General features: G+C 50.2%; 1 protein-coding gene across 5 annotated transcripts in view; it reads left to right on the top strand.

The window, feature by feature from the left end:
- The first annotated feature begins 1,060 nt into the window (after positions 1-1,060).
- Positions 1,061-13,745, top strand: part of Ulk4 (unc-51 like kinase 4) — a 296,222-nt gene continuing 283,537 nt past the window's right edge. For 4 of the 5 annotated variants that reach the window (XM_087905136.1, XM_087905134.1, XM_087905135.1 and 1 more), the window contains exons 1-6: positions 1,061-1,422; positions 5,240-5,558; positions 8,700-8,799; positions 8,964-9,103; positions 11,568-11,730; positions 13,036-13,137. In XM_087905136.1, the coding sequence (XP_087761262.1) occupies positions 5,421-5,558; positions 8,700-8,799; positions 8,964-9,103; positions 11,568-11,730; positions 13,036-13,137 (643 nt within the window). In that variant the 5' untranslated portion in view covers positions 1,061-1,422; positions 5,240-5,420. The remainder of the gene's footprint in view (positions 1,423-5,239; positions 5,559-8,699; positions 8,800-8,963; positions 9,104-11,567; positions 11,731-13,035; positions 13,138-13,745) is intronic. The other variant, XM_087905133.1, reaches the window with a different exon arrangement.

Below are 13,745 nucleotides of genomic sequence, written 5' to 3' on the forward strand. Positions count from 1 at the left end.
TCTCTGGACCTTTACCTGAACTTCAGGTCACTCCTTCAAGTGAAGCAGGTATATTGGGGAGGGCCTAGATATACGGCAGAGGTGGGGGGCAAAGACTGGGGAAGAGGAGCGCCACTAGACTTTCCAGTGGGGTTGCTTTGCCCATGGGCTCTTTAAGTAAGCCTAACAAACTCACTCGTTCTCTAGAGTGAGTTGAGCTGCAATTATACTTTGGTTTATCCTTAGAAATTTGGGAGGAAGGTGTAGACATTGATCCCATCTTGCACACTCTCCCAATTCAGGAAAGGAACTTGGGCACCACCTCACCCCGGATTCTCTAAGTAGAATTCTGGATCAGCGGGACTGAGCTTTGTTGCCAGATACGGCCAACTTGCTCCCACATTGGAACGGAAGTTTGAGGTGTGGTGGCGCTTACGGGTTATTATCAGCATTGCGGGTGTTGAGGACTCCAGTTGGAGGCCAGCCTGGGCTACACGGTGAAACCCTGTTTAAGGAGGAAACGCAGCAAAATAAGGATGTGATGCACTGGGATCAGGCAGAATTGAAAGACTAAGTCCCACCGAGATCTGCGGGGCGTTCAGCTTGTTGGCAGGAACAACACGACTAGGCTGCCTTCTCGGGCGGGATCGGAGTCTCCACTGCGCGCCCTGACTTGGAAGGCCGATCGGTCGTGCCCTCGGTACGCTATCTCCAGCGACCGGTGGGCTCCACCCCACCCCTGGAGATAGCACCAGGCCTGCGGGGAGGGCACCAGCTGCAGGTATGCCAATCTCCGGTTAATTCCGGCCGTGAGAAAGCTCAGCCAATCAGCGCGTCCCTCCCGGCGTCCTGCGTGATGCCATGGAGACGGGAGGGCCTGCAAACTGCAACGGTTCCCGCCGTGGTGCAGTGTGAGTCTCACATTTCCTCCTTGCTTAGCCCTGAGATCTTTCTAGATAGGATACTCTGGCTTTAGGGTTGGGGGAAGGTGTGTCCGAGAATGCTCACTTCCGGTCCCAGCCCATAGGACCGGAAGCTCTTCCGGTCGTCTGCGTGTTGTCATGGAGATGGGATGGCGGTGTACAAACACCGAGGGATGCTCGGCGCTCAGATCTGAGAACTGCTCACTAGTCTCGTCTCTTCACAGCTGCCAATCTCCCCTCAGGCTAGCGAGAGGATTCCATAGGGGACGTGAGGTCCTTACTGTAGCGGGATGGGCGCGCAAAGTTTCTCACTTCCGTGTCCTGCGTAGGTAGTGATCAGCCAATCAAGGCCCCGCTCCTTTTCCCGCGTCTCGCAGGTTGCTATGGTGACGCAGAGGCCGCATCCACGCGTCCTGGGAAGCTGGTCTGGTCGCTGGGTGCCTCTGTTCCCCCTGTCCAGGCTGCGGCCGCACTGTGGAGAGGCAGAGGGCGTGGGACGCGGGTCCCCACCATCTTACAGGTGGGTGGGTAGCAGAGGCTCCAGCTCTCGTTACACCCTTGATCCTCCTCATCCTCGGCAGAGGCTTGACAACTTCCTCCAGGTCAGGGACAGCGGGAGCAGGGCCTCTCGTGCTTCTCTGCTCCTGAGATGGGACGTTCGGTCGCCACCTCCTTCAGCCCAGTGGGTCTTTATGGCCCGGAATCCAAGCTGGTCGTGATGGTCGTGAGCCTCCAGCTTGGTTGATGTCCATGGTGTACTCTGGTGGTGGTGATCCTGAGCTCCCAGCCTGATGTCCGTGGTTGCGTTGGAAAATGCCCCACTCTATGCTTCAGGCTTCCTGTGACCTGTGGGGCAGGTGATGGGAGAAAGGGGATTCCATCCTTCAGGATCAGTCTCAAATGATGTAAGGAGGGGTACCTGCTGAGCTTTGCTGGCCCTGCCTGCAGCTTTTAGTCTCAGGAAGGGTCGGTTGGGTCAGCAGAATAAAGTTAGAGCTCCAAACTCAGAGGCTCGTCAGGTCCATCTATCTATCATGTATGTATGCATGCACACACGTGTTTGCTGAGTGTCCGTGGAAGCCAGAAAATAGTATGGATCCCCTGGAACTGGAGTTTCAGGTGGTTGTGAGCCACACAGTGTGGAAACTGAGCACAGAACTCAGGTCATCTGCAGGAGCAGTATGTACTCTTAGCAGATGAGCCCTCTCTCCAGTCCATTGATACGATTTTGACATGGCTACTTTTGTGTGCATGCATACATGCTCACACGTGTGGTGCATGCATGTGAGCGTATTGGTGCATGTGCCCGTGTGTGCAGGTGTCTTCTTCCGTCACTATCTGCCCTTTTGCCTTGAGATAGGTCTCTCCCTAACCAGAAACTGGCTGTTGAGACTGGATTAGCCTGCCAGTAAGCTCTCAGGTCCTTCTGTCTCTGCCCCAACAACACTGAGATTACTCGCTCCGGCATTCACTCTGGGTTTCTATGTGTGTGTGTGAGGATTTGAACTTAAGCCCCCAAACTTGTATAATAAGCACTTACCAGTTGAGCTATCTTCTTAGCCCCCCATGTTATTTTTTAATTCTATTTTAAGCTATAGTACAGTGTGATGGGCTTCATCATGACATTTCCTGTCCATATATCATTGTGTTTTGCCTACATTTGCCCTCACTACCCTCTCCTGCTTATCCTCTTCCTCCTCCTCCTCACGGGGCCTCTTGTGCCTTCACAGCATTTATGTTTAAATCTACTTTCTGCATGTAAGAGAAAGCATGAGTTATCGTGTCTTTCCTGCCTCTCGCTACCCTTTGCCCTCACCTCACCTTGCCTTAGGCTACCTTTTCTTCCCTATTGTGCCCATCCACTCCCGTGTGCTATATAGAGTATTTGTTTAAATATAGGTTATATACTATGCTGTATATGTTCACAGCTAGATTCCACCCAAGAGAGGAAGCATTCAGGTGTTGGTCACCCTGGCTCTGCGAATCCAGTTCATCTTCCTGAGGATGATGTCATTTCATTCTTCCTTACTGCTAAGTAGAACACATTTCCTTCGTCCATTCATCCATCCATGGGTGTCTAGGTTGATTCTACATTTTGGTTATTGAGAGCAGGGCTGTGGTAAACAGAGATGTAGAGTACCCTGTGTGTGCTTCCTGAGCCTCTTTAGTGTGTGCAAGTGTGCGTGCATGTATGTGTGCTTGCGTGTGCATGTGTATATGTTCACATAGGAGTAAAATGGCTGTACCATAGGTGGGTCTGTCTGTTTCTTGAGAATCTTCCATAATGATGTCCTATGACCACACTGGCTTACTGTGAAAAACAAGAGCTTGACCCTTGTCTGCCTATCAGTGACTCTTTGCCCAGCTCTAAGTGCACTTCATAGACCAGAACTAACTAGCTAACTAACTAACTAACTAACTAACTTACTTCCTTCTCTGTTTCTCTTCTTCCTCTCCTCCTCCTCTTTCATTTCTCCTTTCTTTCTTCTTCTTCTCCCTCTTCCCCTTCCTCCCCTTCTCCTTCTATTTTGTTTTTTGAGACAGGATTTCTCTGTGTACCACTGGCTGTCCTGGAACTTGTAGACCAGGCTGGCCTGGAATGCAGAGATCCACCTACCTCTGCCTCTTGAGTGCTGGGGTTAAAGGTGTGCGCCACCACCACCCAACCAGAACGTTTTTTCTTGCCTGACATTCTCTGCTCAAGACTCCCTCTTTGCAATCTCCTCCCTCACCGCGTTCCCTGGTGACAGCTCTTCAGACTGGGATGAATCTCAATGTTCTTTGAATTTGCATTTCCCTGAAGACTGACGATGCTGAACACTTTTCGTCTATTTATCAGCCATCTGTCTTTCTTCTTTTGTGAACTGTCTGTTAATCTCATGTGAGATGTGTTGATAGCAAAGACCGTCCTGGTAAGCTGCCTTCACTCTGACGGGGTTCTTTTCACGAGGAAGGTTTTCAACTGCTGTCATTTGTTAGTTCACATGGTTCTACCCGAGCATGAGTTCTTTCCAGATGTCCTTCCCTCTGCTCGTACCGTAAAAGTCTCTCCCTGCACTTTGCCAGCAGCTGCTGCTTCAGCTCATATAGTAATGTATTTGATCTGTTTTAGGGTTGACCTTGTACAAGGTGAAAAATAAGGATCCATACGTGTGCTAGCTAGTTCTATGTCAACTTAACACTGACTAGAGTCGCGGGAGAGGAAGGAACCTTTATTGAGAAAATGTGTCCATAAGATCGGGGTGTAGACAGGCAATTGTAGGTGTCCCTGGGAAGGCAATTGTAGGTGTCCCTGGGCTGCTGATCCTGGGTTCTGTAAGAAAGCAGGCTGAGCAAGCCATGAGGAGAAGCCGATAAACAGCAGCCCCCATCGCCTCTGCATCAGCTCCTGCCTCCAGTTTCCTGCCCTGTAGGAGTTCCTGTCCTTACTCCCTTCAGTGATGAGCAGTGATACTGAAGTGTAAGCCAAATAAACCCTTTCCTCCCCAGTTTGCTTTTGCTCATGATGTGTAGTCAGAATTTTTTCTTTAGGCCACCAACCAGCTCTCAAATAAAGACACAGAGACTTATTATAAATCATGAATGCTCGACCTTAGCTTAGACTTATACCACTAGCTCTTTTAACATAGTAATTTAATCTGTTTCTCGTCATCTATGTTTTTCCTTGGGGCTTTTTTACCTTTCTTTCATTCTGTATGTCCTACTTTTCTGCTTTCTCCGTGTCTGTCTGACTGACTCCTGGCATCTCTTTTTCTTTCTTCCCCCAGCCTAATTTCCTCCTCCTGCTTAGTTCCCCTTCCTGGAAGTTCCATCTGCACTTCCTCCCTTGCTACTGGCCATTCAGCTTTTTATTAGATCAATCAGGTGCCTTAGGCAGGCAAAGTAAACAGCAACACGTCTTTGCACAGTTATACAGATATTCTGCAGCAGTGGTGTTTCCCCATAGCAATAGCAACCCTGAGATACAGGGTTTGCACAGTTAAACAGATAGTCTGCAGCAATGGTGTTTCCCCATAGCAATAGCAACCCTAAGACCCAGGGCTGCATAGGAGACCCTGTCTGAAAAATAAAAAGGAGTCTGGGAGAAACTAGAGAACTGGCTCAGTGGTTAAGAACACTGACTGCTCTTCCAGAGGACCTGGGTTTGATTCCAAGAACTCGCATAGTGGTTCACAATCATCTGTAACTTCAGTTACAGGGGATCTGATGCCCCCCTTGAACCTCATAGGACACCAAGTACGCATGTGATGTATAGACATAAACGCAGGCAAAACACCCTACACATAAAATAAAAATAAATACATTTTGGGTTTTTTCTTTTCTTTTCATTTTTTTAGGAACAAAACAGACAACCCAAATCACAGCGACTCTCCTCCGGCACTGGTAGTGGCGTCTGAATCGGCGGCAACGTTTCCGTGTTCCTTGGCCGACTCTGGTGCTTGTGTTTGTTACCATCATTTGTTAACCTTCCAGGAGCTATAGATGCTGCGTTACCAGAGCTGAGAAACCTACCCAGACATGGAAAACTTCATCCTGTATGAGGAGATTGGCAGAGGAAGCAAGACCATTGTGTATAAGGGACGTCGGAAGGGGACAATCAATTTCGTGGCCATTCTTTGTACTGAAAAGTGCAAACGGCCTGAAATAACCAACTGGGTAGGTCCTGGGTGTCTCCACCTGCCTGGGGGCATCAGAATGCCAGGTGATGTGAGTGTGCATTCCCAATAGTCTGGAGACAGAGAGGAGGATTGAGAGTTCAAGGCCAGCCTGGGCTGTGTAGTCTCAAATAATAAGGAATGGTGTAGGATGCTTGCCTACCATGTGTGAGGCCCTGGATTTCATCCCTAGCACTCAGGTAGGTAGGTAGGTAGATGGATAAATGGATAGATAGATGAATGGATAGATAGATGGATAGATGGGTGGATGGATGGATGGATGGATAGATGGATAGGTAGGTACATAGGTAGGTAGGTGGATAGATGGATGGATGGATGGATGGATGGATGGATGGATAAATGGGTGGATGGATAGATGGCAGAAGCAACTGGGCATGCTGTATCCACATTCAGTGTGTTTCATCCTGGAATGAGGGCTCCATCTCTGTATGGTGCCATCAGTCTTGAGCAAAGAGTGTGTGTAGGTTGTTGCCAGCTCTTTTGGTTCTGGTGCAAAGGGATCTATTTACTTTAAGGGTTGGTATCTGAGCGTTGGTGAGATGGGTAGGTGGAGAAGCACCTGCCACCAAGCTTGATGAACCTGAGCTCCGTCCCTGGGACCTACACGGTGGAAGGAAATGACCAACTCCTCTGACCTCCATACACACACTCCAGCATGCAACCCCCTTTCATGACAGCATTCCTGCCAAGGTCAGAGACCAACTTTTGGGTTGTGGGTCCAGGGATTGAACTCCTGTCATTAGGTTTGGTGGCAAGCACCTTTGTCCACTGAGGCCTTTTGCTGGCCCAGTGTGTATTCCACATTATAGGAACACAGTTAGACTTCATTCTGTGGGAAGGAATCTGCTCACACTGCCCGCAGGTTGCTCTGAGTTAACTGTAAACCTGGACACCATCCAAATGGAGACTGAGAAGGAATGCAGGCTGTGCTGTTGTCTTCTACTGCACACACAGGGTGTGGGGGGAAGATGCCAGAAGGTAAGACCACCTGATCTGAAGGACAAGAAAGGGCTTGGTAATACCTGCTCCGGCTTCCCAGATTGCTGGCTGTTTAACAGGGCACAGAGTACACTTTTAACTCCTGGTTCTCTGCCCATGGTGACAAAACAGGCCATTCACAGCCCACTGCTCTTGGTTTTGTCCATGTAGGTTGGTTTTGCTCGATGGTGTCCATTCAGGTAACAAAGGCCTGTGCACAGCCTCCCGGGCGCTCCCCTCCCTGTCTGCAGACACCCCCTCCTCACAGTCCAGATTATCTTGTGGGTTTAGTGTTGTGTAAGCAGAGAGCCTGGGTCCCTTTGTGAAGCAGAGCTAATGTTTTGGATATTATTAGGACATAAGAATTGGAGGAGAAGCAATGGTTTTGTTGGGCATTTGGCCAGAAGCCGGTTACTGAGAGGGGAACAAAGCCCGAGAGAAGGGCAGGGCTGACACTGATTTCCGGGAGCCCATTGTCTACACAGTGGGTTGTAAGGAAGATTGGGGGTTTTAGTTTAGTCTAGAAGCACATTTGGAACAGAGATTTAATGCTGAGCATCACTGTACTTATTGATGTTAGGTCAGAGTGAGGGAAGGTGGAAGGGATCTGGGTTTCTCATGACAACACGAAGGGCATATAAAGGGATGGATGGAGACCCAGCAGGGGAGAGCAGAAGACAGCACCCAGCATGCGGAACGTGGAGAGGCAGTGGGCTAACCACACTCTGAGTGGCTTCTCCCCTCTTTCTGAGGCCACTGACTACAGCCCCTGGATTCTTTGGAGCTGGTATTCTAGGCTCTGCCCTGCTTCTGTTAACTGATTTGCTGGGAGAAGATTCATTCTGCACATTGACACAGCTGAGGCAGTGCAGTGCATGCCTAGTGGAGGTGGAGAAAACTCTAGGACTGATGACTATGGCAGCCTGGGCCTGGGGTGTCAGGGAAAGAGATGCAGGGCGAAGAGAGAACTCAGCTGTGCAGCTGATGGGGAACGGCCTTCAAGGCAAGGCTTCATTGGAGACCAACTTTGGAGCTGGGGTGTTCAAGATGGGAGGAGAAGGTAGCTCTTGCTCGTATTGCCTGCTGTGTAAGGAAGGAGCAGAGGGAGGGATGGCGTCTGGGTGAGCATCTGAGGCTAGGGTGGAAACTTGAAATATCATGGTCTTTCAGCGTCGCCTGCCCTGGCAGTTTGCTGGGGGTGGGGGAGGAGGTCTACTTGGGATTGGCATCTTGAATAAAATCCTATGGAAGTTTCCTAAGAAATCTCAGCAGTGATGAACAGCCCTGGCTGTCCTAGAACTCGCTCTGTAGTCCAGGCTGCTTCTCCCTCCTGAGTGCTGGGAATAAAGGTGAGAGCCACCACAGCCCGACTGGGCCAGTAATCTTTAGTAATTTATTGCTGCTGTCTACTGGAGGCGAGGCAACGTTTCCCGGCTAGGCACGGGGTTGGCTTGGGCCACCCATGGCTTCTCCTACCGTGAACACAGGTGAAGCGGATGTCAGGCTGGCCACCGGGAACCTTTGGCAGCACTAAAGGGATAGGCTGTGTGGACAGGTGGGGAGCACAGGCGGCCGAGGCAGGTCTGGGGTCGTCTGTCCTGCGTGGCCAGGCAGAGGTGACGTCCACAGCTCTCATTGGCCGTGCAGTCGTGGGGAGGAGGGGGCTGTTCAGGGCACATTCTAGACTTTGTTTCTTTTCTCATTCCATCACGTCTACAGAACACCCGCGTGCATACGTGAGCTATGACGCAGTTTACTGCAAAGTAGACGTTGTGCCTGAGTGTGCTTAGGGCTGGTGAGGCTGAGCCCGGTTTGTGGGTGATATAAACACGCTAAGTTTGTCTTCAGATGATGATGTTTCCAAACTCCACCGGATGTATTGGGACTTAACGTTATCACAGTATCACAGAACTCTGGCCCCTCCCGCAGTGGTGGCTATTTTGATGTTACTTTTACTCATTTGCTGTAAATAGGTTCTTTGCAGTTAGCACTGGCACACTTGTGATGATTCCTAAGGTGGCAGGTCATTAGCCTATCCCTGTGGCTGTCCTTGAGAGACAGCACCTCTGATGGCTGCAGATAAACCCCACACTTGGTCTGCTTTTCCACTTAGATGCCGAGTGAACGCTGTGTGTTTTTATAGGTCCGTCTCACCCACGAAATCAGACACAAGAACATCGTGACCTTCCATGAATGGTACGAGACCAGCAATCATCTCTGGATGGTGGTGGAGCTGTGCACAGGTGGGCGTGTGAGAATGCTGGCTGGAGGGCGGCCATGACGGAGGGCAGCCATGACGGAGGGCAGCCATGGCGGGGTGGGGCGGGGCTGAGGGGTGGGGGCAGCCATGACAGAGGGCGGCTATGACGGATGGCCGATGTGACTGATCCGGGCTCATTTCTCATAGGTGGTTCTTTAGAAACTGTGATTGCTCAGGACGAGAACCTCCCAGAAGATGTTGTGAGAGAGTTTGGGGTGGACCTGGTCATGGGGCTGCACCATCTCCACAGGCTTGGCATCCTCTTTTGTGACCTTACTCCTGGGAAGGTAACTTCTGAGTTCTGACTTCCTAATGCCTCATGCCTCAGTTCCAAGGGCCTTCTCAATAAAATAAAGGAAACCTGTAGTATCTAGGTATATTGCCTATTTACGTAGTTTTTGGGACAGATTCCTCCTTTGCTGCAGAGGTCTCTGATTTTTCACTTCTCGCTTTGTGAGTAATGGGCCCTGTATGATGCTCTCCTAGCCCTTAAATCCTGCTTATGCCAGTTCTGGCCACACCATTGGTTTGACAGTGGCCACTTGACTGTGCACTATTGCTGACCGCATGGATAGGGCTTTGTTTTCCATGAGCAGAAGCCTTGGTGTTTGTCCTCAAGATCAGTGAGCCTGCTCAGCTGACTCTGGAAGCCATGTGCGATCTTGCCCAAGTGTCCTCCTCACTCTGTGGCTTTCCTTTCTGTCTGTGATGTTTGCAGCGTGTTAAGACAGGGCACCCAGCACTGTTGTGTAAGCCGTACGCTTAGGGGCTGCACACATCACTGGCCTGAGTGTTTCTTGTCCTTTGTGTAGCAAAGTGAAAGCTGAGTGTTCAGTTTGTGGCTTTGCTGTGCCAGACATTTGTGTATGAAGAAGAAACTAAAAAGGAAGGGTGGGAACCAAAGCAGCAGAGGCTGAAAGAAAATATTCACAAACTTAGCCCAGGTCTGCAGCCACTCAGCTGTCACTGCAGTGCGGAAAACAGCCAGGGCAGTATGCTAATGTGTGGGTGTCGTTTGTAGACTTCAAAATTTGAATTTTATAGAATTTCCACATATTAAGAAATACCGCTTCTCTTCTTGTGGTGGTGGCGCACACCTTTAATCCCAGCACTTGGGAGGCAGAGGCAGGCAGATCTCTGTGAGTTCGAGGCCAGCCTGGTCTACAGAGCAAGTTCCATGACAGCCAGGACTACACAGAGAAACCTTGTCTCAAAAAACAAACAAAACAAAGTGAAACAACAGCAGCAAAGTGGTTACTCGGAGCGGCCTGCTGGCCTAGCACTTGAGGGTCGGGGCAGGAGAATTGTCATAAGTTCAGGCTAACCTGATGTATGTAATGAGTTCCAGAACTGCCTGGGCAATAGATTGAGACCCTGTCTCAAAACAAACAAACAAACAAAACAACCTCAAACAACCCCACCACCCACAAAAAACTGACACAGTTTTTACTTACTTTAAAAAACCTCTTCGTTCACCGCTGTGTGCAAGCAGGTGCGGGGGTGTGGGCTACGGACTGAGGCTGTGGTTTATTTAGAGCTCCATGGTGTTTATTGCAGACCTTTTCAGGAGGGTCTGTTGTGTGAACTGCTATAGAAAACCAAGGTTTGGGGAGAGTTAGGCAGGGTTCCTGTTTATGCCAATAAAGTTTTATTGAAACACTGGCCCACCCTTAGCCTGTGTGTTACCAGTGACTGCTGTTTCAAACAACTTTGGAGCTGTGGAGTTAGGACATGCTGGATGGCAGTCTGTGTCTGAACAGCTCTCCAGGGGACGCTGATGGTGAGGTTTGAGGCCACTGTGGTGGGCCACCTGACACCTTTAGGAGTTTTAGTGTCTGGGACTTAGGGCCAACTCTGAACTGCTCTCAATAGAGGATCACCAGCCCCATTACTGTCGTCCAGCAGCATTTTCAATGATGTGGCTGGAAATGATGCAGCTTCCTGGGCTGGTTCAACAATCCTTAGCCAACTTCTGATCACACAGGGCGTTGACCAACTCGAGTCAGTTCCAGCTCTTTATCTGCCAGACTTCCATGAATCCCCAGAGCTGAAAAAGCAGAGCGCTGCCTTCTCTGCTGTATGCATGAGAAGCAGAGTTCCAGGGGCAGGTGGATCTCCAGACCCTCACTCACTTTGTGTGTTCTTGGGGATTGGCCTTGAGCCCTGTCCAATACCCACATCCCACAATGCACCAGGCCTGCACATCAAGTGGTGTGGTTGCCTCACCTCACCTGTGCACAGCAGATGGAGTGGCCCCTTACCTCACCTGTGCACAGCAGATGGAGTGGCTCCTCACCTCACCTGTGCACAGCAGATGGAGTGGCTCCTTACCTCACCTGTGCGCAGTAGACAATCCCTCCCAGTTATTCTGATTCACAGCTGTCTGACTTTGTGGACTTAGAACTGGAGGGCACAGAGTGCTGGCCATCTTACCGTTTATCTGCATAAAGCCACCTTCTTAACTTTCCCACAGCCCAAGGGTGTCTGCGAGTGGACAGTATCAGCTCTGATTCTGCTGTTACTAGAATGCCATGTTGGCTGGCTTTTCTTGGGGGCCAGTGCCTCAGTTTTGTTTAAGCCACAACTCTCAGGATTATTTCTGTAGTTAATTGACTTCTTTTTAAAAGCATAGCATGTCAGCATTTTTCTGAGCCACGACAAGGCAAGAAGGCTTCAGTGCCCCGGGCGCTGTCAGGAGTGGTCCCTCACAACCTGTCTCTGAAGACCCTGATGTTGTCCCCCCCTTTCTAGATACTCTTGGAAGGGCCTGGAACACTGAAGTTCAGCAATTTCTGCCTGGCAAAGGTGGAAGGAGAGAGTCTGGAGGAGTTCTTTGCCGTGGTGGCGGCAGAAGAAGGAGGTGGTGACAGCATGGACAACACACCGAGGAAAAGCACGAGAAACCGAGTCAGAGGTGAGGGGCCGGGCACACAGGTGTCATAATCGCAGTCCTGTGCTCAGGAGACAGCGTGGGCTTTCTGCTTTGCCACTCACACGTGTGTTGAGAAACACAGCAGGGAATTCTGGACAGAGACAAAGTAGCTTCATCCTCGGCTTGAAGTGTCTCTGCGGCTCTGCCGGTGTCACTAGTGAGGGGCCTCTTGTCACACCCACCAGAGCAGAGCTCAGTCAGCTCTCAGAACGTGCCTGGCACACCCCTGTGACTTCTTCAGTGGCCTCAGCCCTGTCGAGGGCTGATCTTTGCATTCCAGACAGGTCTTCTGGGGCGTGTTCTTAGCAGGAGGGTTTTATGGTGAGATCGTGCCAGCGACATCAGGGTTACTATGCTTGTGGCTGGGGTAGCTCAGGGGTAGAGTGCTTGCTGGCTAATCAGGAGGACCTGAGTTTAGCCCTGAAAAACCATGTGAAGAGAGCCTGGTGTGGCTGCACACATCTGTAATCCCAGTCCAGGGGAGCGGAGACAGGAGGATCCCTGGGACTGGTTGAGCAGACAGTCTGATCAAACCAGTAACTTCCAGGCTCAGTGAGGGACCCTCCCCCAAAAATGAGAAGAGTGACCAAGGAGGTCACCAAATGCCAAGTCAGCATCTCGCTTCTGCTTGTGTTTAATACATATGAACCTACATATACACCACACACATGTACCACATACACACACACACACCACATATAAACACACACATACACACATACCACACACACATAGACACACATATCATACACACATATACATCATACACCACACTCAAATGCACACATACCACATATACACATGCACCACATATAAACACAAACACACACACAGATACTCACAGAAAAGACACATGCACACCACACACACACACCACACACTCAAACAGACACACAAACAGGCACACACGCATACAGACACACACAGACATCATACATACCACACACACATATACACACAGACACAGACACACACACCACAAACACTATACACAGACACACACAGACAGAAGACACAGGCACACACACCACACACACACATACACACAGGTGGATATGTGGACATGTCTGTGTCACAGTGAATGGAGGTCAGAGGGCACCTGAAGGAGTCTGTTCTCTTCTGTTGTGTGGGTCTGGGGGATTGAACTCAGGTCATCTCCCCAGCTCTCAGCGGTTCTATCCTTACGGTGCGTGCTACATTTCCTTGTCTTTCCATCTCAGGGGCTCTTCGTGCTGGAAATAATTCGGATCGCTGGCTGAGCCCTTCTTTCTCGTCTTTGGTTTTCAGGCTCTCCAATATATGCGGCACCAGAAATCATAAAGGGAACCGACTTTTCGGTCACCAGTGACCTCTGGTCTTTGGGCTGTCTGCTTTATGAAATGTTCTCAGGTTTGTGTTTGGTTCATTATAAAATCAAAACTATGCTAAAACCAAGAAGAAACTATGAGTTTAGTGTGTCGTTCGTAAGGGCCTGACCTAGCAGGTATCACAAAACTGGCTTTAGACAATGTTTGTGTAAACAATTTCAACTTAATTGCTTGACTCAGGGAGACTCTTGAGCAGCCCGACCTGGAGCGATTCTTCACAGTTGTCTGCAGCGTGCAAGTGTGCCTGGTCGTGGGAGGAATGCAGCAGAAAGTCTGACTGTAGAAGTGTGCCTGGTCGTGGGAGAAGTGCAGCAGAAAGTCTGACTGTGCAAGTGTGCCTGGCCGTGGGAGAAATGCAGCAGAAAGTCTGACTGTGCAAGTGTGCCTGGCCGTGGGAGAAATGCAGCAGAAAGTCTGACTGTGGAAGTGTGCCTGGTCGTGGGAGAAGTGCAGCAGAAAGTCTGACTGTGGAAGTGTGCCTGGTCGTGGGAGAAATGCAGCAGAAAGTCTGACTGTGGAAGTGTGCCTGGCCGTGGGAGAAGTGCAGCAGAAAGTCTGACTGTGCAAGTGTGCCTGGCCGTGGGAGAAATGCAGCAGAAAGTCTGACTGTGGAAGTGTGCCTGGTCGTGG

This window comes from Myodes glareolus, chromosome 4, assembly GCF_982192425.1.
Source record: "Myodes glareolus chromosome 4, mMyoGla1.1, whole genome shotgun sequence".
Classification (NCBI taxonomy): Eukaryota; Metazoa; Chordata; class Mammalia; order Rodentia; family Cricetidae; genus Myodes; species Myodes glareolus.